Consider the following 27161-nt stretch of genomic DNA (forward strand, 5'->3'; position numbering starts at 1 on the left):
TTCAATTCACAAAAAATATCCAATTACAATCTCTTTAGACCCTCTTCCTTGCTTTGATGTGAATTCCTTAGCCAACAGAGACCAACTCTCTCTAGGTACACCAAAAAAGCATCATCAGCCTTGACTAACGAAGGTTTTGCCAACCTGTGTACACAGTTTATGTAACCATCTCTCAAGGACCAAAGTATTGATCAAAAAAACTAAATAGACCTCTAAAAGTAACAATAAGCCTGCAACCCTCTTTTATTTAAAGCTCGATAAAAAGCCATGCTATATGATCATATTAAAGGTAAGGCAAATAAAAATTAATTCAATGTTCTCCAACAATGGCCATCCCTTCAAGGACATGCACAACAAAAGTTTACCAAACAATAGCATCGTATATCAAAAGATTCCACGTGGTTGCATAGCCACAGAAAATCCATTAAAACAAAACTATCAGCCTTCAGATTCAAAATGTTAGGATGTTCGTGAGCTTGTTCGATACCAGTAGTTAAGAAAGCAATGACAAACCATGGCAGCTTTCTACTTGGTGGTTCCCTGGTAAGATCAAAGACAGAAGCTCCACATATTAGCAGTAATCTCGATTCATAAGTCCACGCTATGAATCTTAGCGTAAAACCGGCACAGCAGGTGCCAGAGACATCAGAGTTCTTTCTCACCTTCACATAGAGTTAGCCTACTGTTCTTTTGCTTGAGGACTGTTTACCATTGACAGCCAATACATTGCCCTATATGCAACAACTTTACATTAGCATTATTTGATCCTTTTGGATGATTAAAAGTTCGTTCAATACAACATCTAAGCAACCACAAAATAAAACCTATACACAACATAACTGACCTTGTGCATGGATGCTGCAGATTCTGACTCCATTGGAGCAGCAAAACCACGGTTTTGCATCTGCAATGCATTTAGTGCATCGGCAGTCAATTGCCAACCACATATAAAAGCTTTAAAGTTTGACTCTCCATTGCCAGCTGCCACTGCAACATAGCCATTGATCCATGGGCAATAGAAATGGTGCTGGTGGATGGGGTCAAACTCCTCTCCTTGTTCCCTTGACCGTCTATTGCCTCGCCGTTTACCTACAACATTGATAAAAACCTGTGAGAAAGAAGTGCTCTAGTCCTAACTTTATGAAAATAAGTGTTAAATCAGTTTAAAAAAGGGTGATAACCTTCTCCATGTGCCACGACAGCGTCAGCTCCCCTAACCCCCGGCTTTGCCACTTTGCCCCTCCCACTAGCTTGCACAACTACATTATTGACAATGTGATTTGCATCCACTAGCTTGTCACCCAATGATCCCTGGCTGCCTTTCTGTTTACCCTCCCATGACTCTTCTTGACCAGAATCTTCATGCTTCGTACCTGAATACACCTTCGCTACTGAAAGAGAGGGCATGGCTTCGACGCTGTCAACAGGATTATCGTGTGCATTCAGCAGTTTCGTGTCATCTGCCAAGGATTGCCCTGTTAGCATCTGTCCAGGTACAGACTCACTAGTTTGCCTTCGGGGGTCTGTCACCTCTGTGGTCAACTCTGCATCATTGGCTAAGCTTTCCATCTTGTGGACTGATAAGTCTGTGCCATGAATCTCAGCTTCATGGCTTGCACCCGTTTGAACACTTCCACCACTCATTCCTACACTCAACCCATGTCCCACACCAACAGCAGCACCAAAGCATGCAGCATCGTTCTCAACAGCTGTATCAATGTCACCTTCATCACTGGTGCTAACTCCAGGATCTGACGGCCCATCAAGTGCATCTCCAGCGTTACCCTGGTGACAAGTGCTCTGCTGTGCTTGCTCTATATAATTAAGATCATCATTGCCTACTCTGTCGCTTTTCTCCCAGCTGAATGCAACACCCTGTGTGTCATCATCTTGGGGAAAATTTTCCACGCTTTCCATGGAATTCCCTTGTTTACTATGGCTAGTATCCACTGCAATCACAGAAGAAGCATAAACCGAGTTGCCTGCAGGCAGAGATGGCAGTGTCCTGGGTTTGTTAAGCTCCTGCAATAATGCTTCTCGACGACTTTTTTTCAGCCGTTCAGTATCATCCACCTCATAATAAGTGTCTGTCGGAATGAAGTTGCTGCAACCTGGGTCCATAAAAGCCAAACCATAAGAGAACTGGTCAGCACCTGAGCTCTCTCCCCCACGTTTGCGCTTTGAAGATTCTCCAACATAGGACCTCTTCCTGCCAACTTCCCCATCATCTGTCTCATCACCCTCAAAATCTAAAACAGTCCCTTCAATGCTGTCTGCGCGATGCATCCTACTTTGTGGCCTGTCAACAGTGCTTCCCCCTTCATCCATGCGACGCCCAGCAAATCCAGGACCAAACGATTCATAAGAAGCAGCAGGACCACCCATTTCACTGCCTTCTGGCTGCCCTATAAACTGCTGGCTACCAGTTGCAGGCTCTGTGTATGGGAGCTCAGCTGCAAAAGATCCAAGCAGGGTTGGTGTGGGTCCACCACCACCAATAGCCAAGTTTAGATCTAAAGCTCCACTATAAGAAGACATTTTTTCTTCGCCTAATATTGCAGCATCCCCTGCCTCCTCCCTAGATTCTTTCTCCTTCCGAGGTGCTTCAATTGCACGCAAACCCTCAACACCACTGGCTGCACTTGCATTACGCATCAAAGATTTCTGCGGCGGCTCAGAGATATTTATCAAGCCAGATGACAACAATGCCGATGGGCGTGAAGATGTTATATACATCTTCAGGCCTACACTTGCCCCACACAGGCTACAATCTAGAACTGCAGACGCTGGGTTGCAATTTGACTCAGATGGCATCATCATATTTTGACCTGCACTTCGCTTATCCAGTCTGCCAGCCCGTGAAGGCAGTAGTGAGCTTGGTTCTCGCAATCTTTGAGAAGGACCTTCACCAGGACTCACAGACTTATCTTTCCTTGTTGAGTAGGCAGAGTGCTCTTCACAGTCAACAACATGTGGAAGAAACCTTGGCTCCCAGCCACACAGACTTATCAGTCTCTGTGCCTGCCAGAAGACCGAACATAACACCAATAAGTAATTCTAACCTTCTCCTTGCTAACAATCCTTAAAGAGGAGATATGATAAAGTTGAGCACACATCATGCATACCTGGAAGTAGGGGTTGCTTGCAGCATCTATTGATTCATGTCTCAGACTAAAGCCATCCTCCATCCTTTTAACAGTTTCCCTGACAGGTTTCGCAAGAAGCCTATCAATTTCGGGACCCCTGGTAAGGTTCATTTCATCAATTGCAGAACCAGATATCACAGGAAGTGATGAGAACTGTAGAAGTGCATCACAACGGTCATTGAATCCTCCAATAAGAGCTGAAATCGGTGAAGGTAAAAACTGTGCTAAACTTTCTGCACAAGGATTTCCTTTCCACGCACAAAAAGCCTTATGTCCAGTATCTAGTTGTTCATCATATGCCTCCGCTGCTTGATCCACTTCGTTAGAGAAACATGAGGAATAAAAGTCATTTGCATCCTTAAATAATCTCTTATAACAGTTCTGTGAACTTAATCCAGATTAAATTCTGGCTTCTCTCAATTCATTGAGATTAACCAAGATACCAGACTTCTGATTCTAAAAGAAAGAGAACAACTACCAATAAGGGCTCTCTCTCTGTTAAGCCTCCCTTACTTCCCAGTCTCAGTGGCTCTCTTATGATACATCAGTCTTTCCGAAACAAAAACTTGAGAATACAAATGAGTGTTTAAGTAAGTTCACAGAAATGAAGACACATGATTCCGATCTGCAATATACCTTGATGTTGTGAGCACGAAGAGGAGAATGGAAGCCTAAGATGTACACCACATGCCTCGCATGTAATCATATCATCATCCACATTCACCCAACCCCTCCGTGCACAAGCAAGCGGGCCACATATCTGTTGCCATAGAACACTATCTACTCAGCAAATAAGAGGGTGTGGTTAAGCAGAAAAAGTTCACTATTGAGTGGTTCATAGTCAAGAAAAGAATATACATCAAGTATACCTACATTAGAAGCTATAAAAATGTAATTCATGACACCTCTAGAAAAGGATGCAAAAATCCTCAACCTTGGGTGTGGCACGCCAAATCTCTGACTTAAAAGTCGATAGACGTCTTAATAAATCTCCTCTATCCCATGGCCTGCATATGGGCTGAGCCAACCCTGGAGTTGATCCTCCACCAGTACTCCCACTTGTTGCAGAAGACCAGGGTGGCTGAGGACCAGACCTTGATAACGAGCCTCCCTTCCATCCTTTACCCAATCCACACCAGTCTACACTGGTCATGTTTGCTGGAATTGCTGGGGAAGAAGCCCCTGCAGAACTGCACATGAGGAAAAGATCTGTTAAAATTAATCATGTGCACAAGTAACTCACCTTAAGAGAAGAATAAAACTGAAGATGGCAACTACCAGACTGATAAACATGATAATGGTAAGTCCGGTTAAAGACTTCATCTTTACAAACAGAATGCAAACCTCAAACCCTGTACCAACAAACACCCTCAGAAGAATCTCTAGGGTATATCGGAGTGAGTTGGTGTGAACACCCTCTTTGTGTGTGAGCAACCCTTATTTGGCTTTGGTCAAAATATAACGCTTGATGCATGTACTTGTGTGGTGCATCATTTGAGTTGTGCAATCTCTCTCGTCTGCTACCGCATCTCTCTCTCTCTCTCTCTCTCTCTCTCTCTCTCTCTCTCTGTGTGTGCACCAACTCATCATGGCTTGAACCTCCATCTCTCTCTTTGCACTTGCTTTACTAATGCTAACATGGTATGAGAGCCACCTTAGCTATGCTTCATACGCCTTCAATGCGTGTTTTTTTGCTGTTGCCATCATCATTGCTGCATTTTTTTCCTGGCGCTGTGTGTTTCTCATCAAAGCTGCCGCCACATCAGGGCTGTGTTTTCTCATCAAGCTCGCTTGCCCCTCGTTGGAGCCTGACTCTTCAGTGTCGGGCTGGTACAACCGGTATAGTGATTGGTACAGCAAGTACAAGGGTTGGTACAACAAGTACAGTGGCTGGAAATCATTAAATACCCTTGCCTTCAGTATTTCTTCGCAATGGAAGCCTTCAAAACAGTCCCCAACAGCCGGTATACTTCATGGGCAGCCTTCAAGCGAGAGAGCAACCAGTATTAGGGCAGCCTCTAACATTGGTAGAGGCTACTATGCAACAAGAGAGCCTCTCTGAATCAAGAGGGCTCCAATTTATAGATTTGGGGCTCCCGTGAGTGAAAATGGAAAGAGAAGGCTATGATGACAAGTGGAGAGTTGAGGTAGGACACTTGTCTCACTTTGATCCACTATCTTGCAACATGTCCCAATTTAAGAGATGGTTCCTCTCATAAACTTCATCTCTAAAAATATCTCAACTCATAAACATTCTGTCAAAGGTGCTTAAGCAAGCCCGCCCATTTGCCTAGCTTACGGACGTAATGACACGAATAGAATTTCCATCGGAGTCAGGCCAAAAATAGCAACTTTCCTAAATTTTAGGAGAGTGATTCTTTGTATTCGAGGATAATTCCCCATTCCCAAAGCTTGTACTTTCCAAATCTTTGGACGTCCAAGAGTCCACCAAACCCCTTTTATACTAGGAAATGTCCAAGCTGGTGGCATCCGCTCCAGCTTCTTAAAAGTTGTCCGCAACTTTATGCTTTACGCCATATATCCAAGATATAATCATCCGACATCAAATGGGCAAGACGAGATAATCTCAAAAATCCAATATAATTGTAAGAATCCATGTCCAAAATAAATGGGCGAGACGAAATAAGTCTCCATAATACCCATAAGTCCAGATATTATAATCATGTCCCAAAATAAATGGGCCGAGACAAAACAGTTCCATAATACCAGAACCAGTCTACTGGCCCTTGGCATAGACATAAGTCCCTTGCCAACAAGGTGTCGGTCTACATGACCCTTGGCATAGACATAAGTCCCCTGCCAACACCTTGCAGTAAGACTACTACTGTGCGTGTCCCATACCACAAAAAATAATGGTTTGCAAAGCCGACAATCAATAGACCCATACAGGCATGGTCAATGGAAATGAGTTGCTCTATCACATGCTCCGTGCTAGCCACACACCTTGGAGTAGAAATGGACTTTTAGTTTATCAACATTTCAATCGTCAATAGAAAAATCCATAAAAGCATCATATCCATGAGATATCCAAATACTTCTTCTCTATAAACTCGGACACATTCGTCCATAGAAATTGCTTGGATAAATCTCGTCCAAGAAAGTAATCTCCATAGATACATCCAAATAATCCATGAAGGTGGTCCATAGTTCAAATAACAATCACTTCCATAGAATAATGCATTATATCCCATCTGTGGAAGGTCATAAGAAACCATATAGTAGCCATAGACCAAACTTAGCAATACTTTCCTGAAACACACTCGAGAAAACAAACTATTTTCTCCTTGCAAAGATATGAGGGTAAGGCATTCAAAAATCCCATGTAACAATCTTGCCAGAAAAAGAAAGGAATACTTAGCTATTCTTGGCCAGTTCATCATAAAGCCCAATAGATGTACCTCCATATAGATGGTCTTGAGCTTGATGAAATGATCCATGATATCAATATAGAAGAGAATACCTAATAGGCATAATAAAGCCAATTCAATGCTTCCAAGATAGATTATAGACCATGTTGACTTCTGCTCATGTTCTTGACACATGATTGCTCTCATAAGTGGATAGGCTGACCGTATTTAACTACACTAATAGTCAGTGTTTATACCCCAACAGAATTGTCTTCACACAAGAGTGTGAAAGAGCCAATGCTCTGATACCAGTAACCAATGTAACTTCAGAGGTTTCACAAAACACTTGACCATTAATGCACTTACACACTGAAATTGGCCACAGCCATATGCCACTTGTGACTTAATCCACAAGACTGTAAAAGAGAGATGTGCACGACTAACACCGCATACAAGCCGGAATGGGCCGACCCCACCCCCCCCCCACCCCCCCCCCCCTCTGGAGTATTTTATTACCCAAGGAGAAAATATCATGTACAAGCTTTGAGGACCTTGGTTGTCACATGCGGAAGCTTCTGTGGCCAGATCATCACTCAATGAAAACACACAGCACTCCCACTGGATGCTTGATGCACAAAGAACTAGAGAAAACGCAAGAGAGAAAGCAATAACCTAAACTACTCAAAATCTTATTCATATACTTGTCTGTTACAATGCCATGATGGAAGCTGAGCTTCCCTTGAAAAGGTAACTTGTACTTCTACCTATGACCCAAGTCCCAAGTGGGAACTTGAATGATTGACATAAAGACCTGGCCCTCTTTATATAGGCCCTTACAAATCTGGCCGACTGGACCCAAACTGGCCGACCAGCATTTAATGTTGCCGACCAGCACATTCTTGGCGTATTCCTCCTGTCGGGTTGCTGCTGGCTGCCTACCGACTACTGGCTGCACTAATGAATGCTCCACGCTGCCCCTTCACAGCCTTGTGAGGCTGCCGCCTGGTCCACGCCCTTCTCATCTACTGCTATTGGTCACTGGCTACAGCTTCCTTCTCGTCTACTGTTGTTGGTCACACTGGCTACAGCCCTAAAAAGGTGTCTAACTCTGTCCTACTGCCTGTCCAGATCAGAAGAAGCATGTCCACATGGCATGCACGTGACATCCCCCCCTGCCCTGCTAAACTTGATCACAGGGGTCCAATCTGCCTCTTTGGATGACTGTCATCATCCCTCATTCCCTGTCGTGTCTCCTCACTGTCATCCTTGGACATCTGGCAACTTGACTTGACCAGGAAACATTGCTATCCTCCGCAACTGCTCCGCTTGAAGAGCTTGCATCCTGATCCACCGAATCCCCCTGCCTTCATGCCCTGTCCCTTAAACACAGGTTCTTGGTGTCCTTCCCTGAGGCTGATCACCGGCATCTTCGCTCCACCCTTGGATGTCTACCATCCCTTGGAACCAGTATTCCTATGGGCTCACTGGTATGCCCTTTGGCATCCACCCACGGACTGCCTTTTCCCTATGGCTTTGCTAAACACCGACCATCCTCCTTTGGAGATCTACCCTTAGCTGTGTTCCCTGCCTTGGACTGTGCACCTTCTCTTGGGACTGCTCTTGGAGCACTGGAAATTCTGCTGAGTGCTGGCGCTCTGATACCAATGTCACATGCGGAAGCTTCTGTGGCCAGATCATCACTCAATGAAAACACACAGCACTCCCACTGGATGCTTGATGCACAAAGAACTAGAGAAAACGCAACAGAGAAAGCAATAACCTAAACTACTCAAAATCTTATTCATATACTTGTCTGTTACAATGCCATGATGGAAGCTGAGCTTCCCTTGAAAAGTTAACTTGTACTTCTACCTGCGACCCAAGTCCCAAGCCGGACCTTGAATGATTGACATAAAGACCTGGCCCTCTTTATATAAGCCCTTACAAATCTGGCCGACTAGACCCAAACTGGCCGACCAGCATTTAATGCTGCTGACCAGCACATTCTTGGCGTATTCCTCCTGTCGGGCTGCTGCTGGCTGCCTACCGACTGCTGGCTACACTAATGAATGCTCCACGCTGCCCCTTCACAGCCTTGTGAGGCTGCCGCCTAGTCCACGCCCTTCTCATCTACTGTTGTTGGTCAATGGCTACAGCCGCCTTCTCATCTACTGCTGTTGGTCATTGGCTACAGCCCTAAAAAGGTGTCTAACTCTGTCCTACTGCTTGTCCAAATCAGAAGAAGCTGTCCACGTGGCATGCACGTGACATTGGTCTCCTGACGGGAGATGCCGGAATATCCATATACAAATTCCACAACACAACCCAACACAAGGCAACCATAAAATTCAGCCGGTACATAGGCTATGGAAATGCCGAGCCAACAATATAATCCATATACCTCTGTGTGGGTACTGATTCGTCCCCAAAAACCACGGGCAATAGAGCTAGTACAACAGGTATAGCTCTCCATTCAACCGGTACAGCAATAACATGGGCTGGTACAACAAGTACAGAATCTGAAACAGTAGGTATAGCCCTCCATTTAGCCGGTACAAGTACATGGGCTGGCAGTACAGCAGATACAACTCTCCATTCAGTTGGTCCAGCCCTCCATTCAGCCGATACAAGTACATGGGTTGGTACAGCAAGTATAAGGGCTGGTACAACAAGTACAAGGGCTGGTACAGCCGGTTAAGTGGCTGAAAATCATAATACAATGATTAAATACCCTTGCCTTCAGTATTTCTTCGCGATGGAAGCCTTCAAAACAGTTCCCAACAGCCTGAGAGAGAGAGAGAGAGAGAGAGAGAGAGAGAGACATTAACCAGCATTAGGGCAGCCTGTAATGGTGGTACAGGCTAGTGTGCAGCAAGAGAGCCTCTTCTAATGAAGAGAGAGGGCTCCAATTTATAGATTTGGGGCTTCCATGAGTGAAAATGGAAAGAGAAGGCTATGATGACAAGTGGAAAGCGGAGGTGACAACTGTGAGGACACTTGTCTCACTTTGATCCACTGTCTTGCCACATGTCCCAATTTAAGAGATGGTTCCTCCCATAAACTTCATCTCTAAAAATATCTCGACTTGTAGACATTCTATCAAAGGTGCTTAAGCAAGCCTCCCCCAAACCCCCCACCCCCTTGCCTAGCTTATGGACTTAATGATGTGAACAAAATTTCCATCACAGTCCAGCCAAAAATAGCAACTCTCTTAGTATCTAAACTTGTGTAAAGCCTGTGGGTGGAACCTTCGGGTGGCCAGAGCCAGTGTTTTCATGGCTGGTTATTCATGACAATTCAACTGCTAGAGGGTGTAATCACATACTAGAGTATAGTTGTGCTCAAGGAACTCTTGGAAGGCTGAGATTGAGGCCTCAGGCAGCTTTTTCATCATATTCTGGATGTATCTGGTGCCAGCCTGTAGAGTGTTTACTCTCTCGCACCCGTTCTCTTGTACTGGAACACTGTTGGTAATAAAGATACCTCAAGGGGGGCCTGGCCCAACTTCAGCCCCTCGTGTTGTGTCTTGTGTAGGTTTACATGTTGCTGTTTCAGTGGTTTCAAAGCATGGCTATGTATTGTCAGATGCCTATATATTATGCCATGATGTTATGTATGGGTTAAGATTTTATGTGCACACATTTCCGGATTGTGACACTTGACCTACACTCTTCACCTTGGCTGGAGAACTCCCCTTGGCTTTCCTGGCCCTTGGAACACAATAGCCCTTTGTGATTTATAAGATCTGACTGATTTTTGGCTGGGCTATTTATACCCCAAAGTACTGCTGGTCGCTGGCTCTTACACAGGTCATCCAGTTCAGAAAATCCCCACAACCAGGTCCATGCCAAAAAATCCCTTTTTTCAGCGTTTTCACTCTGTATGATCCGGCTGGCCCTTATGTGCATCATCTTGGCTGCTAGGCAGCCCTGCCCAGGCTGCTGGGCAGCCCCCATGCTTGGTCGACTGGCTGGGCAAGGCCCCTAGGGCACGTCGGCTGCCTGACCAGGCCCCTTAGGCTGGCCGACAGCCTGCCCAGCCCCTCCATAGGCTGGTGGGCAAGGCCTAGGGCCTTCCTAGCCCCTTGGGGTGGCACAAAGCCTGCCCCTTGCCCAATCAAGAGATAGAATCTCTCTTCTGGGGTAGCCCTAAGAGCTGGACCCCTTTTTACATGCAATTCCTACATGCTTCTACAAATGTCTGGTGTCCGGTTGCAAACACAACACTCATATAATCCGACATCATTCCAAAGAGAGACTCACAGTACGGATTTGCACTGCTTCATGTGCACAACAATGCACACCAACCTTTGACGCGTAGAGTGGAACCCTGGCTGACTCGTCCTGGACTTGGCTCACATGGGACCAGTTTGCCACTCCAAGTCCACCTTCTTGTTCAAATATGTCCACATGGCATCCAAGTGCAGATGCACGTGACAACACACTTGCTCATTGTTAGACTCATTCAGTCCCTGATTGGCATTGGGTCATAAATTAGGATTTAGATTAGGTGTTTCCACCTTTTGAGGGGCAGCCAAGGGCTAGCCAAGAATGTACCCTTTTTGTACCATAAGAATATACTGAAACTCAGTTATCTCTCTCCTCTCCCCCTCTTCTATATGCGTTTTTCATCAAGCATGTTCCAAGATTGTGTTTACGACTAAAACAAGACTCCTAGAGCTTCCACATGTGACATGGTAGGACTCCTTATGAAGGAGCGTTTGGAAGACCATTCCAGTCGGTATTGACTAGAACCTCGTCTTCAGTACCTAAAGCCAATAGATTGACGAAGTCTTACCGGGAGATTTTGGAATCAGTTAAAGATAGGTTGACTAAAGCGCAGGAGACCTACACTCGACAGGCAAGTAAAGACCGAAGGGATGTGAAGTTCTCCGAAGGAGATTGGGTTTATCTGTCATGTGCATCCCGCACTTGGATGCCACGTCGACATATCTGTACAGAAGGTGCAAGACCTGGGATGATGAACTAGTCCCATGTGAGCCCAGTCCGGGACGAGTCAGCCAGGGATCCATCCCAGTCATCCGAGGTCAGGTGTGCATTGTCCTGCACAGGAGTCCAAGGTCACGTGTGCATTGTCCTGCACATGAAACAGCGCCAGTCCGCGCTGTGAGTCTCCCCCTGAAATGATGTCAGTGATTCTATGTATCTGGTATGGTACTGGATGCCAAATCATTGTTAGGGTTTGCCTTTAGGAAAAGGGGCCAGCCCATAGGGCTGAGTCTTTGTGTGGGCATGGGGATAGTGTAAAACCACCCCCATGAGGGTCAGGAAGGCCCTGGCTGAACCCACCAGCCATGGAGGGGCTGTAGGACAGCCCTACAAGCAGGCTAAGGGAAAGCATACAGGCTATACAGCCTAGTTATGACTATAAGGACAAGTTTGGGGCAGCCCATACAGGCTGCCCAATCCCCAAACAGCCTAGAAACAGTGCCCAGCCCCACTTTGCACAGGCGCCTAATGCCCGACCAGCCATGAGAGAGTGCGCAGCAATTAATGTGAATTTTCCAGCATTAAATGCTGAATTTACAATCATGGGACAGAAAGTGAACTGGCCGCCTGGTTTTATGCTGGCCGACTGCTTTATGGTAGAGGTATAAATAGGAGAGCCACAATCCCATTTGTGTTATCTCATAATTCACCAAGTGCTGAGGCAAACCAGGGCCAGGACAGCCAAGAAGTTGCTAACACAAAGGGGTGAAGGACTGCAGGTCAAGGGCAGAGATTTCTCAGCCAAGAAAGGTCAAGATTTCTGTATTTTCTTTTCAGATTTACATCATTCTAATAAAGCAAATACACCATTCGTGGTGGGGACCCTACAGAGGGTATTTGGGACCAAATACTGTGTCCTCTCCTCTCTCCCTCTCTCTCTCTATTTTCTCCACATCTTCATTCAATTTTGTGCATTAATTCCGTCGTGAAAAGTGTGCTGATTTCTGAGCATTGAAGTTACCGATCTCCCCCGAAGCTTCCGCATGTTACAGTGGTATTAGAGCCTACTTCAAGTGCAAAGATTCAGCAAAGAAACCAGAATTTTTTCTTGCTTGTGTGGTTGGTTTTCAGACGCCGGTGGACTACCCCTTTCGGAGTGACTCCTGTCCCTCGAAGGACGGTTGGTTTTTCAGCCTCCGGACGTCTCCCACACACACAGTGGATGGTCCGATTGGGGTCCGGAAAGGAAGTGCATTTTCCTACTATGGCGAGCGTCGACGACGAGAGAGACCAAGAACCTTGGGACCAGAGTGCACCAGGCAGCCCAGCTAGGGCACCAGGCTTGAGTGTTGTAGAGATGTTCCAGCAAATGATGCGAGCAATCGCAGACCAGACGACCAAGTTGGAAGAGCAGAAGGTGCAGATTTTGGCTCTGGAAGAACGTACCCATTCTCCAGCGTTGCGTTTTCCATCTCCTCCTCCCTCTCCTTCCGTATCCCAGATTCTAGATCCTTGACACAAGGACCCTCTCGCGGGGTCACAACCGCAACCGAGCTCTTTGCTTGAGTTGCAAATGCGTGCATTGGAGATCCAACAACATGAAGACGAAGCCATGCGACGCATGGAGCACGAGCGTTACCTAGCAGCTTTGGACGCCAGATTTGTTAGAAGTCATCTCCTGTCTAAATTTATACACCAGGGCCTTTGTTGTGGGTGTGCCCGCCCTTATCAGGTGTTTTATCATTTTTCCTCACTCCCCGCATTTTTCCCCTATTTTCTCCCATTTTTCTGTGGCTTGGGAGGCAGCCCATGTGCTGGCCGACTGCTGAACTGGTCCACGACTGCATCTGGGAGGTGGCCGACTGCTGATGATCTGGCCGACTGGAGATGTGTGCTGGTCGTGGAGTTCTCAGGGCCAGTCGGCTGCCTACAGCAGGCCGACTGCTGATGTGGGGGCATATAAATAGGCCCCCATACCACATTTGTATCATATTCGGGATCTTCTTGTGTATATCAGAGCAGAGTTACACGCCTACATCTCTCTCTCTCTTGTGCTGTTTTTCTGCATGCGTTTTTTGCTCTTTGTGTTCCCAGATCTGGACATCATCTCCGCTGCGTATTCTGACATGGTATCAGAGCCCTAGGCTCTAGATAGGTCTTGGGATTTGTGTGAGCAAGAGGGGGACTGTTTTGTGGCTGATTGGTGGACTGTTTTGGACTGTTCGGGAAGAGGAGAAGCAAGAGGAAGGCGGGCTGATTTGCTGGACAGCCACTTGCAGGTTTTAGTTCTTCTTTGTTCCCACCCACCCACCCTTTTCAGAGTACATCCCCGCAATGGCAGATCTGTTTGAGATGGCCGAGAGACATGTGAAGATCCGGACACTCCCCACGTTCCCGGTGGACCGTCAATTGGACAGGAGCAACTACGGCATATGGAAGGTGATGATGGAATCTGTTCTGGAGTCCTACGACCTCGCCGATTTCGTCGTTGTTGGTGTTCCACGGCCGGAAGTAGAGAAAGGGGAGTTACCGTCAACCCGAAAGGACCGAGAGACCCAGACACAGATGTGGGATCATGTCAACGCCAGGGTCCGTTCGTTTATCTTTCTCAATTGCACACCACAGGTAATCAATCATGTAAAGCATATGACGCTGGCCAGAGGTATATGGCAGCATTTGGCTTCTCTTTACAACAGGGTATCGCCCATGAAGAGGATTTCCTTGGAAGTACAGATGCGGGTTATGAGCCCTGCAAAGTCGTCGACGATGCGGGAGCATATTAACAAGCTGCAGTCTCTTCAGCAGGAAGTTCTTCAGGCTCGGAAGGAGATATCGTCAGAGGACATGGCCATAACGTTGCTGTCGCACTTGCCCTCTTCGTACTCAACATTTTACTCGTCATTGATTACCAGTGGCAGGCTCAGCACCATCACGTGGGAGGAGCTTGTGCCCATGGTCCTAGACCAAGAGGAACGATTCACGAACCCTCCTCAGGGTGGAGGTTCGGAGGCCTTAATTGGCCAACGGTCGAAAGGCCGTAACTCAAGCAAAGGGAAGGCTTCCTCAGAGAAGTCTTCTGAGAAGAAGTCCGACGCTGACCACGAGAAACTGAAGGCAGAGAGGACCTGTAATGATTGTGGCGAGAAAGGCCACTATTGGAGGCAGTGTCCCAAGCGGAAGACCGAGAAGGGTGAAGATTCCTCAGCAGCAATCATGAAGACTCTAGCTTTTGTGCACCTGGAGGTGATGCACACCGATGTTTCATTTTCTTCAGGCAGGGAGGAGATTGGAGGACTCTCCGCAACGGATACTCGGGAGTGGATTCTTGATAGTGGTGCTTCCAGACACATGACTCCTTCCCGCTCCGGTTTATAGGATCTCTGCTGGTGTTCTGGTCATATTCTTACTAGGGATACGTCTACTATTCACAGTGAGGACAGGATGGAGATAGTTCCCGATGGCAGAGGGGGGAAGCATTCCTCCCAGGTGTTGTATGTTCCGGCACTTGGTTTTCATCTGTTGTCAGTGCATCAGGTTTGCAAGACTGGCGTACGGGTGGAGTTTGATGAGCATTTTGTTGCTCTCCAGGACAAAGCAACAGGCCAAGTGGTTTGGGAAGGCGGAGTGGAGAATGGAGTTTACAAGCTTTCAGCACTCTCTCTCCCAGGTCCTCAGGTTTGTGATGAGTGGCACTCTGGTATTGGCCACTTAAGTGTGGATACGCTACAGGTGCGGGCTTTCCGGGACCAGATGGTGGATAGCTTACCAGTAGATGACAGCAGTTGGCAAGAACTTTCCAGTACTGATGTTGGTAGTTCTTGTGTTCGTCAGTCAAAGGAAGCTGAACAGGTCACTTATGCTCTGATGTCTCGTAGTATTCGGGACAAAGAACCTCCAGTAGTTGAGGATGTTCTTTTCACGGGGACCTTCCTGAAAGCCAGGCACGTGGCAGGTGCTTACTTGCAGAAGGAGGTGGTTTCTCCAGGCTTTGTGGTTCCGGATTCAGAGGGGGTGGTTGACAGGTTTCAGAAGGCCTTGCGTGGTCTTCATAAGGTTTTCCAGGACTTGTTTGTGCACCGTAACAGGTGTTGATCCTTGTGGGCAGTGTGATGTCTCTGTGACTCAAAAGCTGTATGGTTCATTGATCTGGTTGATGGACACCAGATTGGACGGGAGCTTCCTGATGAGGCGGTTGAGCTCATGGTTGCGGATGACTCTTTGGGAGGCAGGATTGCGTTTCCTGTGGTTTCTGCGGCATGCAAAGGATCATGGACTCTTGTACACAGGAGGGGGATTGTTGGATGGAGTCCGACTCCACGGTTGGAGTGACTCGGTTTGGGGAGGAGATCCAGACACGAGGAGCTCTACTTCAGGCCTAGGAGCAGTTTTACGGAGCAGTAGGAGACAGTCATCTTTTGCCTTGTCGAGAACAAAGGCAGAGTACCGGGCTGTTTGTGAGGTGGTGAGGATGCAGAGGTTGCATAGCAGGTTTGGGCTTCCACTGGAGGAACCCATGGTCATCCAGAGGCACTTTGTTCGTGAACAGATCATTGCTCATGACATCTTGCTAGAGTTCTGTTCGACGGAGGACAGTACGGTGGACCTCTTCACGAAGTCGCTCTCTCAGGATTTGCTCAGGCGGCACCCCAGCTCCCAGTGGTTGGTTTCACAGCCAGGAGCTGAGAGGGGGTGTTAGAAGTCATCTCCTATCTAGATTTATACACCAGGGCCTTTGTTGTGGGTGTGCCCGCCCTTATAAGGTGTTTTATCATTTTTCCTCACTCCCCGCATTTTTGCCCTTTTACATCTCTCTCTCTCTTGTGCTGTTTTTCTGCATGCGTTTTTTGCTCTCGTGTTCCCAGATCTGGTCATCATCTCCGCTGCGTATTCTGACAAGATTGACACCAGCGACACCCATGACTCATTTTCCCAAGAAAATGAACTTCAGTAAGTATAATGGTAAACTCGATCCCACAACTCTTTATTCATGGTTACATCAGTTTGAAGCTTACTTTGCCGCAGTTAGACACATACTGACAGAGTGATCTTAGCTAGTTGGTACTTGGAAGGTGAGGCCATTCGTTGGTTGACTCAGTGGGCTCATGCCCACACCAGATTAGGTATGGCAGCTTATGTGTGCGACGAGTTTATCCGCAACCTTAAGCAGCGGTTTCTACCGCCCCACTACCTTGAGCGACTTGAAGACGAGTTCAGGGGAGCGCGTCAGAACGCGCAACCAGTCCTTCAGTTTGCCAATAGAATTTTGACTTTATGTTTGCAATTAGGCTTATCTGATGCGGACAAGAAAGGGCAGTTTTTGTATGGCCTTGACACGCAAATCCAGTGGGAGGTGCGTATGTTTAGGCCAACCACCTTCGAAGACACACTCTCACTTGCGCACAACACAGAAATGAAGCATAATGGTGGCAAGCCCAAGACTTCCCAGCCGGCTTCTCCCAAGGTTACCGCCTCGGGGAGCAAAGGCCAGAAGCAGACGGGGTCTTCCCCATGACAGAGCACGGAAGCCTCTGGCTCCAAGAACTTGAATAATGCGTCTAAGCTTACTCCAGACCAAAAAGCGAAGGCACGCAAGACAGGTGGCAAGTTGAGTGCTGAGGAGCTTTCTCAGTACAAGGAGAAGGGTAGATGTTTCTTTTGTCATACAAAAGGACATACTTCTCGGAGTGTCCTAAGAAGCCTCCAAAGCCCGCCGCCGCTACCTCCACAGCTTCCGTGGTGAGCACAGCTCCCACACAGACCCCAGTGGCTGCCCCTGGTTCTTCAAACCCTGGTGCTTCAGTAGGAGCAATTATTAGCCGGGAGTTCGAAGATAAGCAGAAGGGCGCCCATGACCAGGAGTATGAGCGCAACGAATTGCTCAAGTCCTGGGCTACATAGGTGGCCAGAGAGTCGTCTTGTTTGACAACGGCAGCACGGAGGATGTGGTCACGGAACACGCCGCTAGGCATGCCCGTTTCATCCTGACTTCGGTGGACAAACAGGTTGAGGGTTTTAGCACACGCATGACAACGAGCGGCAAGTATGAAGCTCTAGGTGCTAAATTAGTTATTCAGGGCATAGAATTTGTGCGTGATTTTATGGTTGCCCCTCTTGTAGGAGCAGACATAATTTTGGGTATTCAGTGGTTTCACAAGTTTCTTCCCGATGTCAAGTGGGACAAGCACACGTTCCAGATCAATCGGAATGTGTCAAATGCCCCAGTGACCATTAAGTGTGAGCCAGGATATCCGAACGTTCCGCTCATAAGCCACTTACAAGCTAAGCGAGCAGTCAGGAAAGGCGCACATTGTGCGATGATATACATCCATACAACCCAGACGGTGGCCAGTGCTTCCAAGAAGTACTCGGCTCTCCATAAAAAGTTCCAGAAGATTTTTCTTCGGGACAGTCTCCCTCTCCAGCTCCCCCCGTCCAAACCAGAGGACCACAAGATTGACCTCCTCCCAGGCTCGAAACCCCTTTCCAAGATATTTCAATGGACTTTGTCAAGAATCTGCCTCCCAATCCGAGTAACCGTAATACGCAATGCTTAACTATTATTGATAGATTTAGCAAATTTGTTATGCTTATTCCTTGCATGACCAATGTGACCACCGAGGATGTTGCCCAGTTGTTCATTCGGCATTGGTACCCGATTGGCGGGATTCCTAGGACCATAGTGTCAGACCGCGATGCCAAGTTTACCAGTCATTTTTGGAGGGCATTGTTTGTTAACTTTGATACTAAATTGAATTTTCCCAGTGCATTCCACCCACAGACCGAAAGCCAGACAGAGATATACAACCAGTTGGCCTTTGATGTGCTGAAGTGTTATGTCCACGATCAACAAGGTAAGTGGGAATCTTATTTGCCTTTAGTTCAAGCTGTTTTGAATGATTCTTTTTCTTCAGCTATTGGCAAGACTCCATATGAGGCAGCATTTGGAAGACCTTTCCAGTCATTGTTGACCAGGACCTCGTCTCCAGTACCTGAAGCGAACAGAGTGATGGTGTCCTACCAGGAGATTTTAGAATCAATAAAAGACAGATTGGCTAAAGCGTAGGAGGCCTACACTCGACGCGCCAATAAAGACAGAAGGGATATGAAGTTTTCGGAAGGGGATTGGGTTTATCTTCGGATTATGAAGCAAAGGTTGATGCAAGTGGACAAGCGATACCCAAAGTTGTCTGTCAGGAGTTTCGGACCTTTTCCCATCCAGAAGAAGATCAATGAGACTTCCACGCAGTTAAAGCTACCTCCGAGTTGGACTATGCACAATGTATTTCATATCAGTTAGTTAAAGCCATATGCAGGCCCAATCCCTTCAGAAGTCAAAGACGAAGCGGAACCAGATATTATTGATGAAGCAGAAGGTATGGTTCCAGAACCGATCCTTCTGCACCGTTTCAAGCATGGCTCCGATCGAAGGCAAAGACAGTTCCTCATGAAGTTTCAGGACCGAGGGACCCACGAAGGGGTATGGCTTGACAAAGAGTATTTCGAAGACTATCCTGCGTTATTGACGGATTATTTGGAGGCTATGCAGCTTCCGTCGAGTTAAGCAGAAGGGGATGTCACGTGCATCCCGCACTTGGATGCCACATCGACATATCTGTATTGAAGGTGTAGGACCTGGGATGGTGAACTAGTCCCATGTGAGCCCAGTCCAGGATGAGTCAGCCAGGGATCCATCCCAGTCGTCCGAGGTCAGGTGTGCATTGTCCTGCACAGGAGTCCAAGGTCAAGTGTGCACTGTCCTGCACATGAAACAGTGCCAGTCCGCGCTGTGAGTCTCTCTCTGGAATGATGTCAGTGATTCTGTGTATCTGGTATGGTACTGGATGCCAGATCATAGTTAGGGTTTGCCTTTAGGAAAAGGGGCCAGCCCAAAGGGCTACCCCGAGTCTTTGTGTGGGCATGGGGATAGTGTAAAACCACCCCAATGAGGGCCAGGAAGGCCCTGGCTGAACCCACCAGCCATGGAGGGGCTGTAAGACAGCCCTACGAGTAGGCTAAGGGGAAGCATACAGGCTATACAGCCTAGTTATGGCTGTAAGGGCAAGTTTGGGGCAGCCCATACAGGCTGCCCAGTCCCCAAACAGCCTAGAAACAGTGCCCAGCCCCACTTTGCACAGGCGCCTAATGCCCAGCCAGCCATGAGAGAGTGCCCAGCAATTAATGTGAATTTTCCAGCATTAAATGCTGAATTTACAATCATGGGACAGAAAGTGAACTGGCCGCCTGGTTTTATGCTGGCCGACTGCTTTATGGTAGAGGTATAAATAGGAGAGCCACAATCCCATTTGTGTTATCTCATAATTCACCAAGTGTTGAGGCAAACCAGGGCCAGGACAGCCAAGAAGTTGCTAACGCAAAGGGGTGAAGGACTGCAGGTCAAGGGCAGAGATTTCACAGCCAAGAAAGGTCAAGATTTTTGTATTTTCTTTTCAGATTTACATCATTCTAATAAAGCAAATACACCATTCGTGGTGGGGCCCTACAGAGGGTATTTGGGACCCAATACTGTGTCCTCTCCTCTCTCCCTCTCTCTCTCTCTATTTTCTGCACATCTTCATTCAGTTTTGTGCGTTAATTCCGTCGTGAAAGTGTGCTGATTTCTGAGCATTGAAGTTACCGATCTCCCCCGAAGCTTCCGGATTATGAAGCAACAACTGAAATAAGTGGACAAGCAATGCCCAAAGTTATTGTTCGGGAGCTTCGGACCTTTTCCTATCCAGAGAAAAGATCAACAAGGTGTCAATGAAGTTGAAGCTGTTAGAAGTCATCTCCTGTCTATTTGTATACACCAGGGCCTCTGTGGTGGGTGTGCCCGCCCGTATATCATTTTTCCACACTCCCCGTATTTTTTCCCTATTTTTCCCATTTTTTCCTAGTGGCTGGAGGGCTACCAGGTGATGCCAGGACCACTCTGAGGCTGGCCGACTGCATCTGTAGCAGTCGTGGGCTATCTGAGTGCTGGCCGACTTGTTCTGAGCAGATGTGGGGCACCAGATGCTGGCCGACTGCTGTTTTTCAGCAGTCGTGGACATTTTGTCAGTCGTGGGCCTCTTCCAGAGCTGGCCGACTGCCCTCATGGGCTTGTATATATTCCCCCCCATCCTCCTCCACTTTCTCATTCAGTTATCTCCGGGATCTTGTGTATAGAGAAGAGTTTACACACATTTCTCAGTGTTTCTTGTGCTGATTATTTTCTGCAGTCTACTTGCTCTTGTCTACCCAAGTTTGGATATCATTTCCGCTGCATATTCTGACATGGTATCAGAGCCCTAGGCTCTAGCAGATCTTGGGCGTTTTTCTGAGCAAGAGGGGGAGCAACAGGTTGCTGATCGGTGGACTGTTTCGGGCTGAACGGGAAGTGAAGGTGCAAGAGGAAGGCGGGCAGAGGGGCTGGACAGCCACTTGCATATTTTCTGATTTTCAGATTTTTCCCACCCACCCACCCTTTCAGGTTACTCTCCGAGATGGCGGATTTACTCGAGATGGCAGAGAAGCACGTGAAGATTCCGACTCTTCCCACGTTCCCAGTGGATCGGCAGTTGGACGGGTCCAATTATGGCATCTGGAAGGTCATGATGGAGTCAGTTCTGGAGTCATATGATCTTGCTGATTTTATTATCAAAGGGGTGCCAAGGCCGGAAGCTGAGGAAGGGGAGGTTTTATCCGCGAGGAAGGACCGAGAGGCACAGGCACAAATGTGGGACCGTGTCAACGCCAGGGTCCGGTCATTTATATTCCTCAATTGCACACCACAGGTGATCAACCATGTGAAGCACATGACGCTGGCGAGAGGCATATGGGAGCACTTGGCTTCTTTGTACAACAGGGTATCACCCATGAAGCGGATATCCTTGGAAGTGCAGATGCGGGTTATGAACCCTGCAAACTCTTCGACGATGCGGGAACACATTAACAAGCTGCAGGCCCTTCAGCAGGAAGTCCTTCAAGCTGGGAAAGAGATATCGTCCGAAGATATGGCCATCACGTTACTTTCCCACTTGCCTGGTCAGTATTCCGCTTTCTATTCCTCGTTGATCACGAGTGGCAGGCTCAGCACCATTACTTGGGAGGAGCTTGTGCCAATGGTCTTGGACCAGGAGGAACGTTTCACGAACCCTCCTCACGGCGGAGGTTCGGAGGCCTTAACTGGCCAACGGTCGAAAGGCCGTAATACCAACAAGGGCAAAGGGAAGGCTTCACCAGATAAGTCTTCCGAGAAGAAGCCTGATCCAGAACGAGAGAAGCTGAAGGCCGAAAGATCTTGTAATGATTGTGGCGAGAAAGGCCACTACTGGAGGAAGTGCCCTAAGCGGACAGGGAAGAGTGCTGAGTCCTCAGCCTCAGCTGCGAAGACTCCGGCATTTGTGCACTTGGAGATGGTGGACTCCGATGATTCATCGTCTTCGAGCGAGGAGGCAGTTGGCTTCACCGCAAAGGATACTCGGGAATGGATTCTCGACAGTGGTACTTCCAGGCACATGACTCCATCCCGTGACTTCTTCCTGGATCTGAAGCGGCAGTCAGGTCGTATCTTTATTGGTGATAACTCCACTATTCCGATTCATAGTGAGGGCCGGATGGAGATCATTCCCGACGGCAAGGGGGGCAAGCATGCTTCCCGTGTTCTTTATGTCCCTGCTCTGGGCTTTCATCTTTTGTCAGTGCATGAGGTATGCAAGACTGGCTTTCGGGTGGAATTTGAGGAGCATTCAGTTGCTCTAAGGGACCGTGAGACAGGCAAAGTTGTTTGGGAAGGCGGTGTGGAGAACGGTATCTACAAACTCTCTGCACTCTCCTCACTGACAGGCTCTGAGGTCGGAGACTTGTGGCACTTTCGTTTTGGCCACTTAAATGTGGATGCTTTGCGGCGCGCCTTCCGGGACCAGATGGTGGTTGGCTTGCCAGATGTTGGTAGTAGGCAAGGACGCTGCAGTTCTTGCATACGTGGTAAGCAGCACAGGGAATCCTTTCCGAAGCAGGCTTCCAGGCGGGCTTCGAAACCTTTGGAGTTGATTCACACTGACTTGTGTGGACCACAGCAGATACCATCCTTGGGAGGATCTCTCTACTTCATGCTGCTTGTTGATGATTGTACCAGATTCACGTGGGTCTACTTTCTTTCACAGAAGGACCAGGCTTTTGCTCGGTTCAAGGATTGGCACGTGATGGTGGAGAAAGAGTCTGGATTTCAGGTCAAGACTCTCAGGGCTGACAAAGGAGGGGAATTCTCCTCGACTGTATTCTTTCGGTTTTGTGCAGATCATGGCATCAAGAGGGAATTGGCCAATACCGGATCGCCTTCGGAGAATGGAGTTGTTGAACGTAAGAACAGGACTGTGGTGGAGATGGCGAGGACCATGCTGGAGCATCGAGATCTTCCTCGTCCACTTTGGGGTGAGGCTGTAGCGACAGCTGTCCATACCATTAACCGCTCTCCGACGACTTCTGTACCCCATATGACTCCATTTGAGGCATATTTTGGCAGGAAACCCGATGTCTCGCACTTCCGTGTCTTTGGGAGTGACGCGTATATACATATTCCGAAGAAGCAGAGGGGGGAGCTTGACTCCAAGTCCCGCAAACTGGTATTTGTGGGGTATAACTCTCTTTCCAAGGGATACAGGTTGTATGATCTAGAGAGGAACGAGATTGTTGTCAGCCGGGATGTGGTCTTTGATGAGCATGTTCCAGCATCCACTGTCGAGGAGCCGCCACTTCTTGGAGATCCAGAGTCTGAGGATGATTCCCAGTCTATCACTCCAGTTGATCCACCTCAGTCATCACAGGAGGTTGAGCCCGCAGCTGGAGTTGAGCCCCCGCGACCACAGGAGGCTCCACGATGTGTTCGAGTACCTAGGTGGTTGATGGACATCCTTCAGGAGTCAGGTGTCACGGAGCTACCCTCCGAGTGGACCACAGAGGACGGCCCTCGAAGATCACATCGAGTTCGAGATAAAAGCAACACGGCGGAGCTTCTTCAGGTGAACTATGCTCTTATGTCTCGTATCATGCGGGATAAAGAGCCCACTTCCGTAAAGGAAGCCCTTTCACAGGATACTTGGAGAGAAGCCATGCAGGTGGAACTTGACGCCATCGAGAAGAACAACACTTGGGAGTTGGTACCGAGGCCGTCGAAGCGGTCAGTCATTGGTGTCAAATGGGTCTTTAAGACCAAGTACGCGGCTGATGGGTCGGTGGACAAACACAAAGCCAGGCTCGTGGCTAAGGGTTATGCTCAGCGGCCAGGCATCGACTACGAGGATACCTTTGCACCGACAGCGCGGATGACCACGATTCGGACCGTTCTTGCCCTTGCTTCTTCTCAGAGGTGGCCCGTGTACCAGATGGATGTAAAATCGGCGTTCCTTAATGGTGACCTGCAGGAGGAGGTGTACGTTGAGCAGCCTCCAGGCTTCATTGTTCCAGGGTCGGAAGGGATGGTTTACAGGTTACGTAAGGCCTTGTATGGTCTTAAGCAGGCTCCGCGGGCTTGGAATCAGAAGATTGATTCCTTCTTTATTCGGACTGGATTCCAGAGATCGGTTGCAGATCCGAACCTATATCTCTTTCGGGAACGCGGCATGGTCACACTCATCATCCTTTATGTGGATGATCTCATTCTCACCGGCGGTCATGTGGAGCACATTGGAGTGACGAAGGCTGCCTTGTCAAAGGAGTTTGAGATGACCGACTTAGGCTTACTCCACTTCTTCTTGGGATTGGAGATCTGGCAGACCCAGAGGGGGTTTTTCGTCTCTCAGCAGCGGTATGTTCATGAGTTGCTTGAGGCCTTTGGGATGGAGAACTGCAAGCCTATTACTTCGCCGATGGACCCGAACACAAAGTTAACCGTTACAGATCCTTGTGAGCCAGTTGATGCCTCGCAGTACCGGAAGCTGGTTGGTTCATTGATCTGGTTGCTGAACACCAGATTGGACTTGAGCTTCTCCGTGGGGCTGTTGAGCTCTTTTATGCAGACGCCATTGAAGACTCATTGGGACGCAGGATTGCGGATCTTGCGGTATCTGCAGAGTACGAAGGATCTGGGACTCTTTTACACAGGAGGGAATGGAGTCAAGCTCCAAGGTTGGAGTGACTCAGATTGGGGAGGAGATCCAGACACGAGGAGATCTACTTCAGGATACACTTTTACCCTCGGCTCAGGAGCGGTTTCTTGGAGCAGCAAGAAGCAGCCGACTATTGCCCTTTCTTCGACAGAGGCAGAGTATCGGGCTGCTTGTGGTGCTGCTTGTGAGGTTGTATGGCTGCGGAGGCTGCTTGGCGAGATGGGGTTTCCACAGAGGGAGCCCACAGTCATCCAGTGTGATAACCAGAGTTGTATAGCTATTGCTCGGAACCCGGTTTTCCATGCCCGGACCAAGCATATAGAGATACAGTATCACTTTGTTCGTGAGAAGATCTTGGCGGGTGACATCTTGCTACTTTATTGTTCGACGGAGGACAATGCGGCGGACCTCTTCACGAAGTCTCTACCTCAGGCTACGCTCAGGCGGCACTCCAGCTCCCTGGGGTTGGTTACACAGCCAGGAGCTGAGAGGGGGTGTTAGAAGTCATCTCCTGTCTATTTGTATACACCAGGGCCTCTGTTGTGGGTGTGCCCGCCCGTATATCATTTTTCCACACTCCCCGTATTTTTTCCCTATTTTTTCCATTTTTTCCTAGTGGCTGGAGGGCTACCAGGTGATGCCAGGACCACTCTGAGGCTGGCCGACTGCATCTGTAGCAGTCGTGGGCTATCTGAGTGCTGGCCGACTTGTTCTGAGCAGATGTGGGGCACCAGATGCTGGCCGACTGCTGTTTTTCAGCAGTCGTGGACATTTTGTCAGTCGTGGGCCTCTTCCAGAGCTGGCCGACTGCCCTCATGGGCTTGTATATATTCCCCCCCATCCTCCTCCACTTTCTCATTCAGTTATCTCCGGGATCTTGTGTATAGAGAAGAGTTTACACACATTTCTCAGTGTTTCTTGTGCTGATTATTTTCTGCAGTCTACTTGCTCTTGTCTACCCAAGTTTGGATATCATTTCCGCTGCATATTCTGACAGAAGCTACCTCCAGAGCTAGAGCTGGACCATGCACGATGTGCTTCAAGTCAGTTGGCTAAAACCATATGCAGGTCCAATACCTTCAAAAGTTAAAGACATAGTTGACAAAGCTGAAGTAATGGTTCCAAAACAGATCCCTTTGCACCGCTTCAAGCATGGCTCAAGCCGAAGACGACGACAGTTCCTCACGAAGTTTCAAGACTGAGGGACTCACGAAGCGGTTTGGCTTGACAAAGACTATCCGGCTTTATTGACGGACTATCTGGAGGCTATGCAGCTTCCGTCAAGTTAAGCAAAAGGGGATGTCACGTGCAGCTTGAATGCCACGTGGACATATGTGAACGGAGGATGCAGAACCTAGAGTAGAAACTGGTCCCATGTGAGCCCCAGTCCGAGAAGAGTCAACCAAGGTTCCACCCTAAGCATCCCAAATCAGGTGTACAAGTCCCGTGCATGGTCTTAGTCAGGTATGGATTGTCATGCACATGAAACAGTGCCAGTCCGTACAGTGAGTATCCCTCTGGAATGATGTCAGATGTTTTGAGTGTTGGGTTTGTAGCCGGACACCAGGCATTTATAGGAAAGCATGTAGGTTGCATGTAGAAGGGGGCCAGCCCTTAGGGCTACCCAGAAGAGGGATTCAATCCCTTGCCTTGGGTATTGGGTAGGCTTTAGGCCACCCAAGAAGGACCAAGAAGGCCCATGGCCTTGCCCACCAGCGATAGATGGGCTGGGCAAGCTATTGGCCAGCCCATGGGGCTTGGCCAACCAGCAGACAGGCCCTAGAGGCCAGCCCAGCCAAGCAGCCAGGCCTTAGAGGCTGCTCCAGCAGCCAGTTGGCCAGGGCATAGGGGCTGCCCAGCAGACAGGATAGCAAGCGCAGGGTGGCCAGCACATCCAGTGTGAAAGCACATTAATAAATGCATAGGACCAGGTTGTGGGGCTTTTGCCAGCAGGCCGACCCCTGTAAAGCAAACTGACCAGCACCTTTAGAGCTATAAATAGCCAAAGCATAAATCTAGACAGCCAAGGGGAACTCTCAGCGCAAGTCATGAACCAAATTTTTATTTGCAGAATTTGCATCATTCTAATAAAGCAAATACACCATTCGTGGTGGGGGCCCTATAGAGAGTATTAGGGAGCCAATCTATATATACCTTCATAAGGTCAGAAAAATCTAAACTTACGAATTGAGAGATTTGAGAAAGAAATAATAGTGAAGAAGGACAAAGACAAAAACAAAGCATTTGAAAGATCAAAAATAAATAAACTAACAAACCTAGCTACTAAGGAGAGGAAATCACCTTTTGAGTTGAGATACTAAACAACAACACAAAATAGCAAAACAGAGAACTGTAAACTCTAGACCTAAAGCCCTTAAGAGCCAAAACCAAACATTAAGCTAAACTTTAAAAAAGACTTCGACTCAAAAGTGCAGCCATTAACTCCAATGTCTGTCCGAACATGAAGTGTAGGTTCATCAACTCTATCATGCATAGCGTGGACAAATACTCTCACTCTCTCTCCCTGCCCGCCCCTGCTCAGTTCGCCTGTTCGCCTTCGCATATCTGCACCAGCCCCCTCTGCGCCTGCTGTCAAATCCCCACGGATCCCCT

The 27161-nt window shown here is 48.1% G+C and overlaps 1 protein-coding gene across 3 annotated transcripts in view; it reads right to left on the minus strand.

Annotated features, from left to right (window-relative positions):
• Positions 1 to 241: 241 nt before the first annotated feature.
• ILP1 (IAP-like protein 1) overlaps positions 242 to 27161 on the minus strand; it is a 49598-nt gene continuing 22678 nt past the window's right edge. The window contains exons 2-8 of one of the 3 annotated variants that reach the window (XM_086825116.1): positions 4081 to 4336; positions 3783 to 3906; positions 3126 to 3451; positions 1182 to 3021; positions 845 to 1089; positions 663 to 731; positions 242 to 540 (exon numbers count right to left, since the gene is read on the minus strand). In XM_086825116.1, coding sequence (XP_086681242.1) covers positions 675 to 731; positions 845 to 1089; positions 1182 to 3021; positions 3126 to 3451; positions 3783 to 3906; positions 4081 to 4336 — 2848 coding nt within the window. In that variant the 3' untranslated portion in view covers positions 242 to 540; positions 663 to 674. Of the gene's footprint in view, positions 541 to 662; positions 732 to 844; positions 1090 to 1181; positions 3022 to 3125; positions 3464 to 3782; positions 3907 to 4080; positions 4337 to 27161 lie in introns of all 3 variants that reach the window. The other 2 variants (XM_086825115.1, XM_086825117.1) reach the window with 2 other exon arrangements.

The sequence above is a fragment of the Cibotium barometz genome, chromosome 31, assembly GCF_041138505.1.
Source record: "Cibotium barometz isolate CiBa-2024 chromosome 31, ASM4113850v1, whole genome shotgun sequence".
In the NCBI taxonomy this organism is placed as follows: Eukaryota; Viridiplantae; Streptophyta; class Polypodiopsida; order Cyatheales; family Cibotiaceae; genus Cibotium; species Cibotium barometz.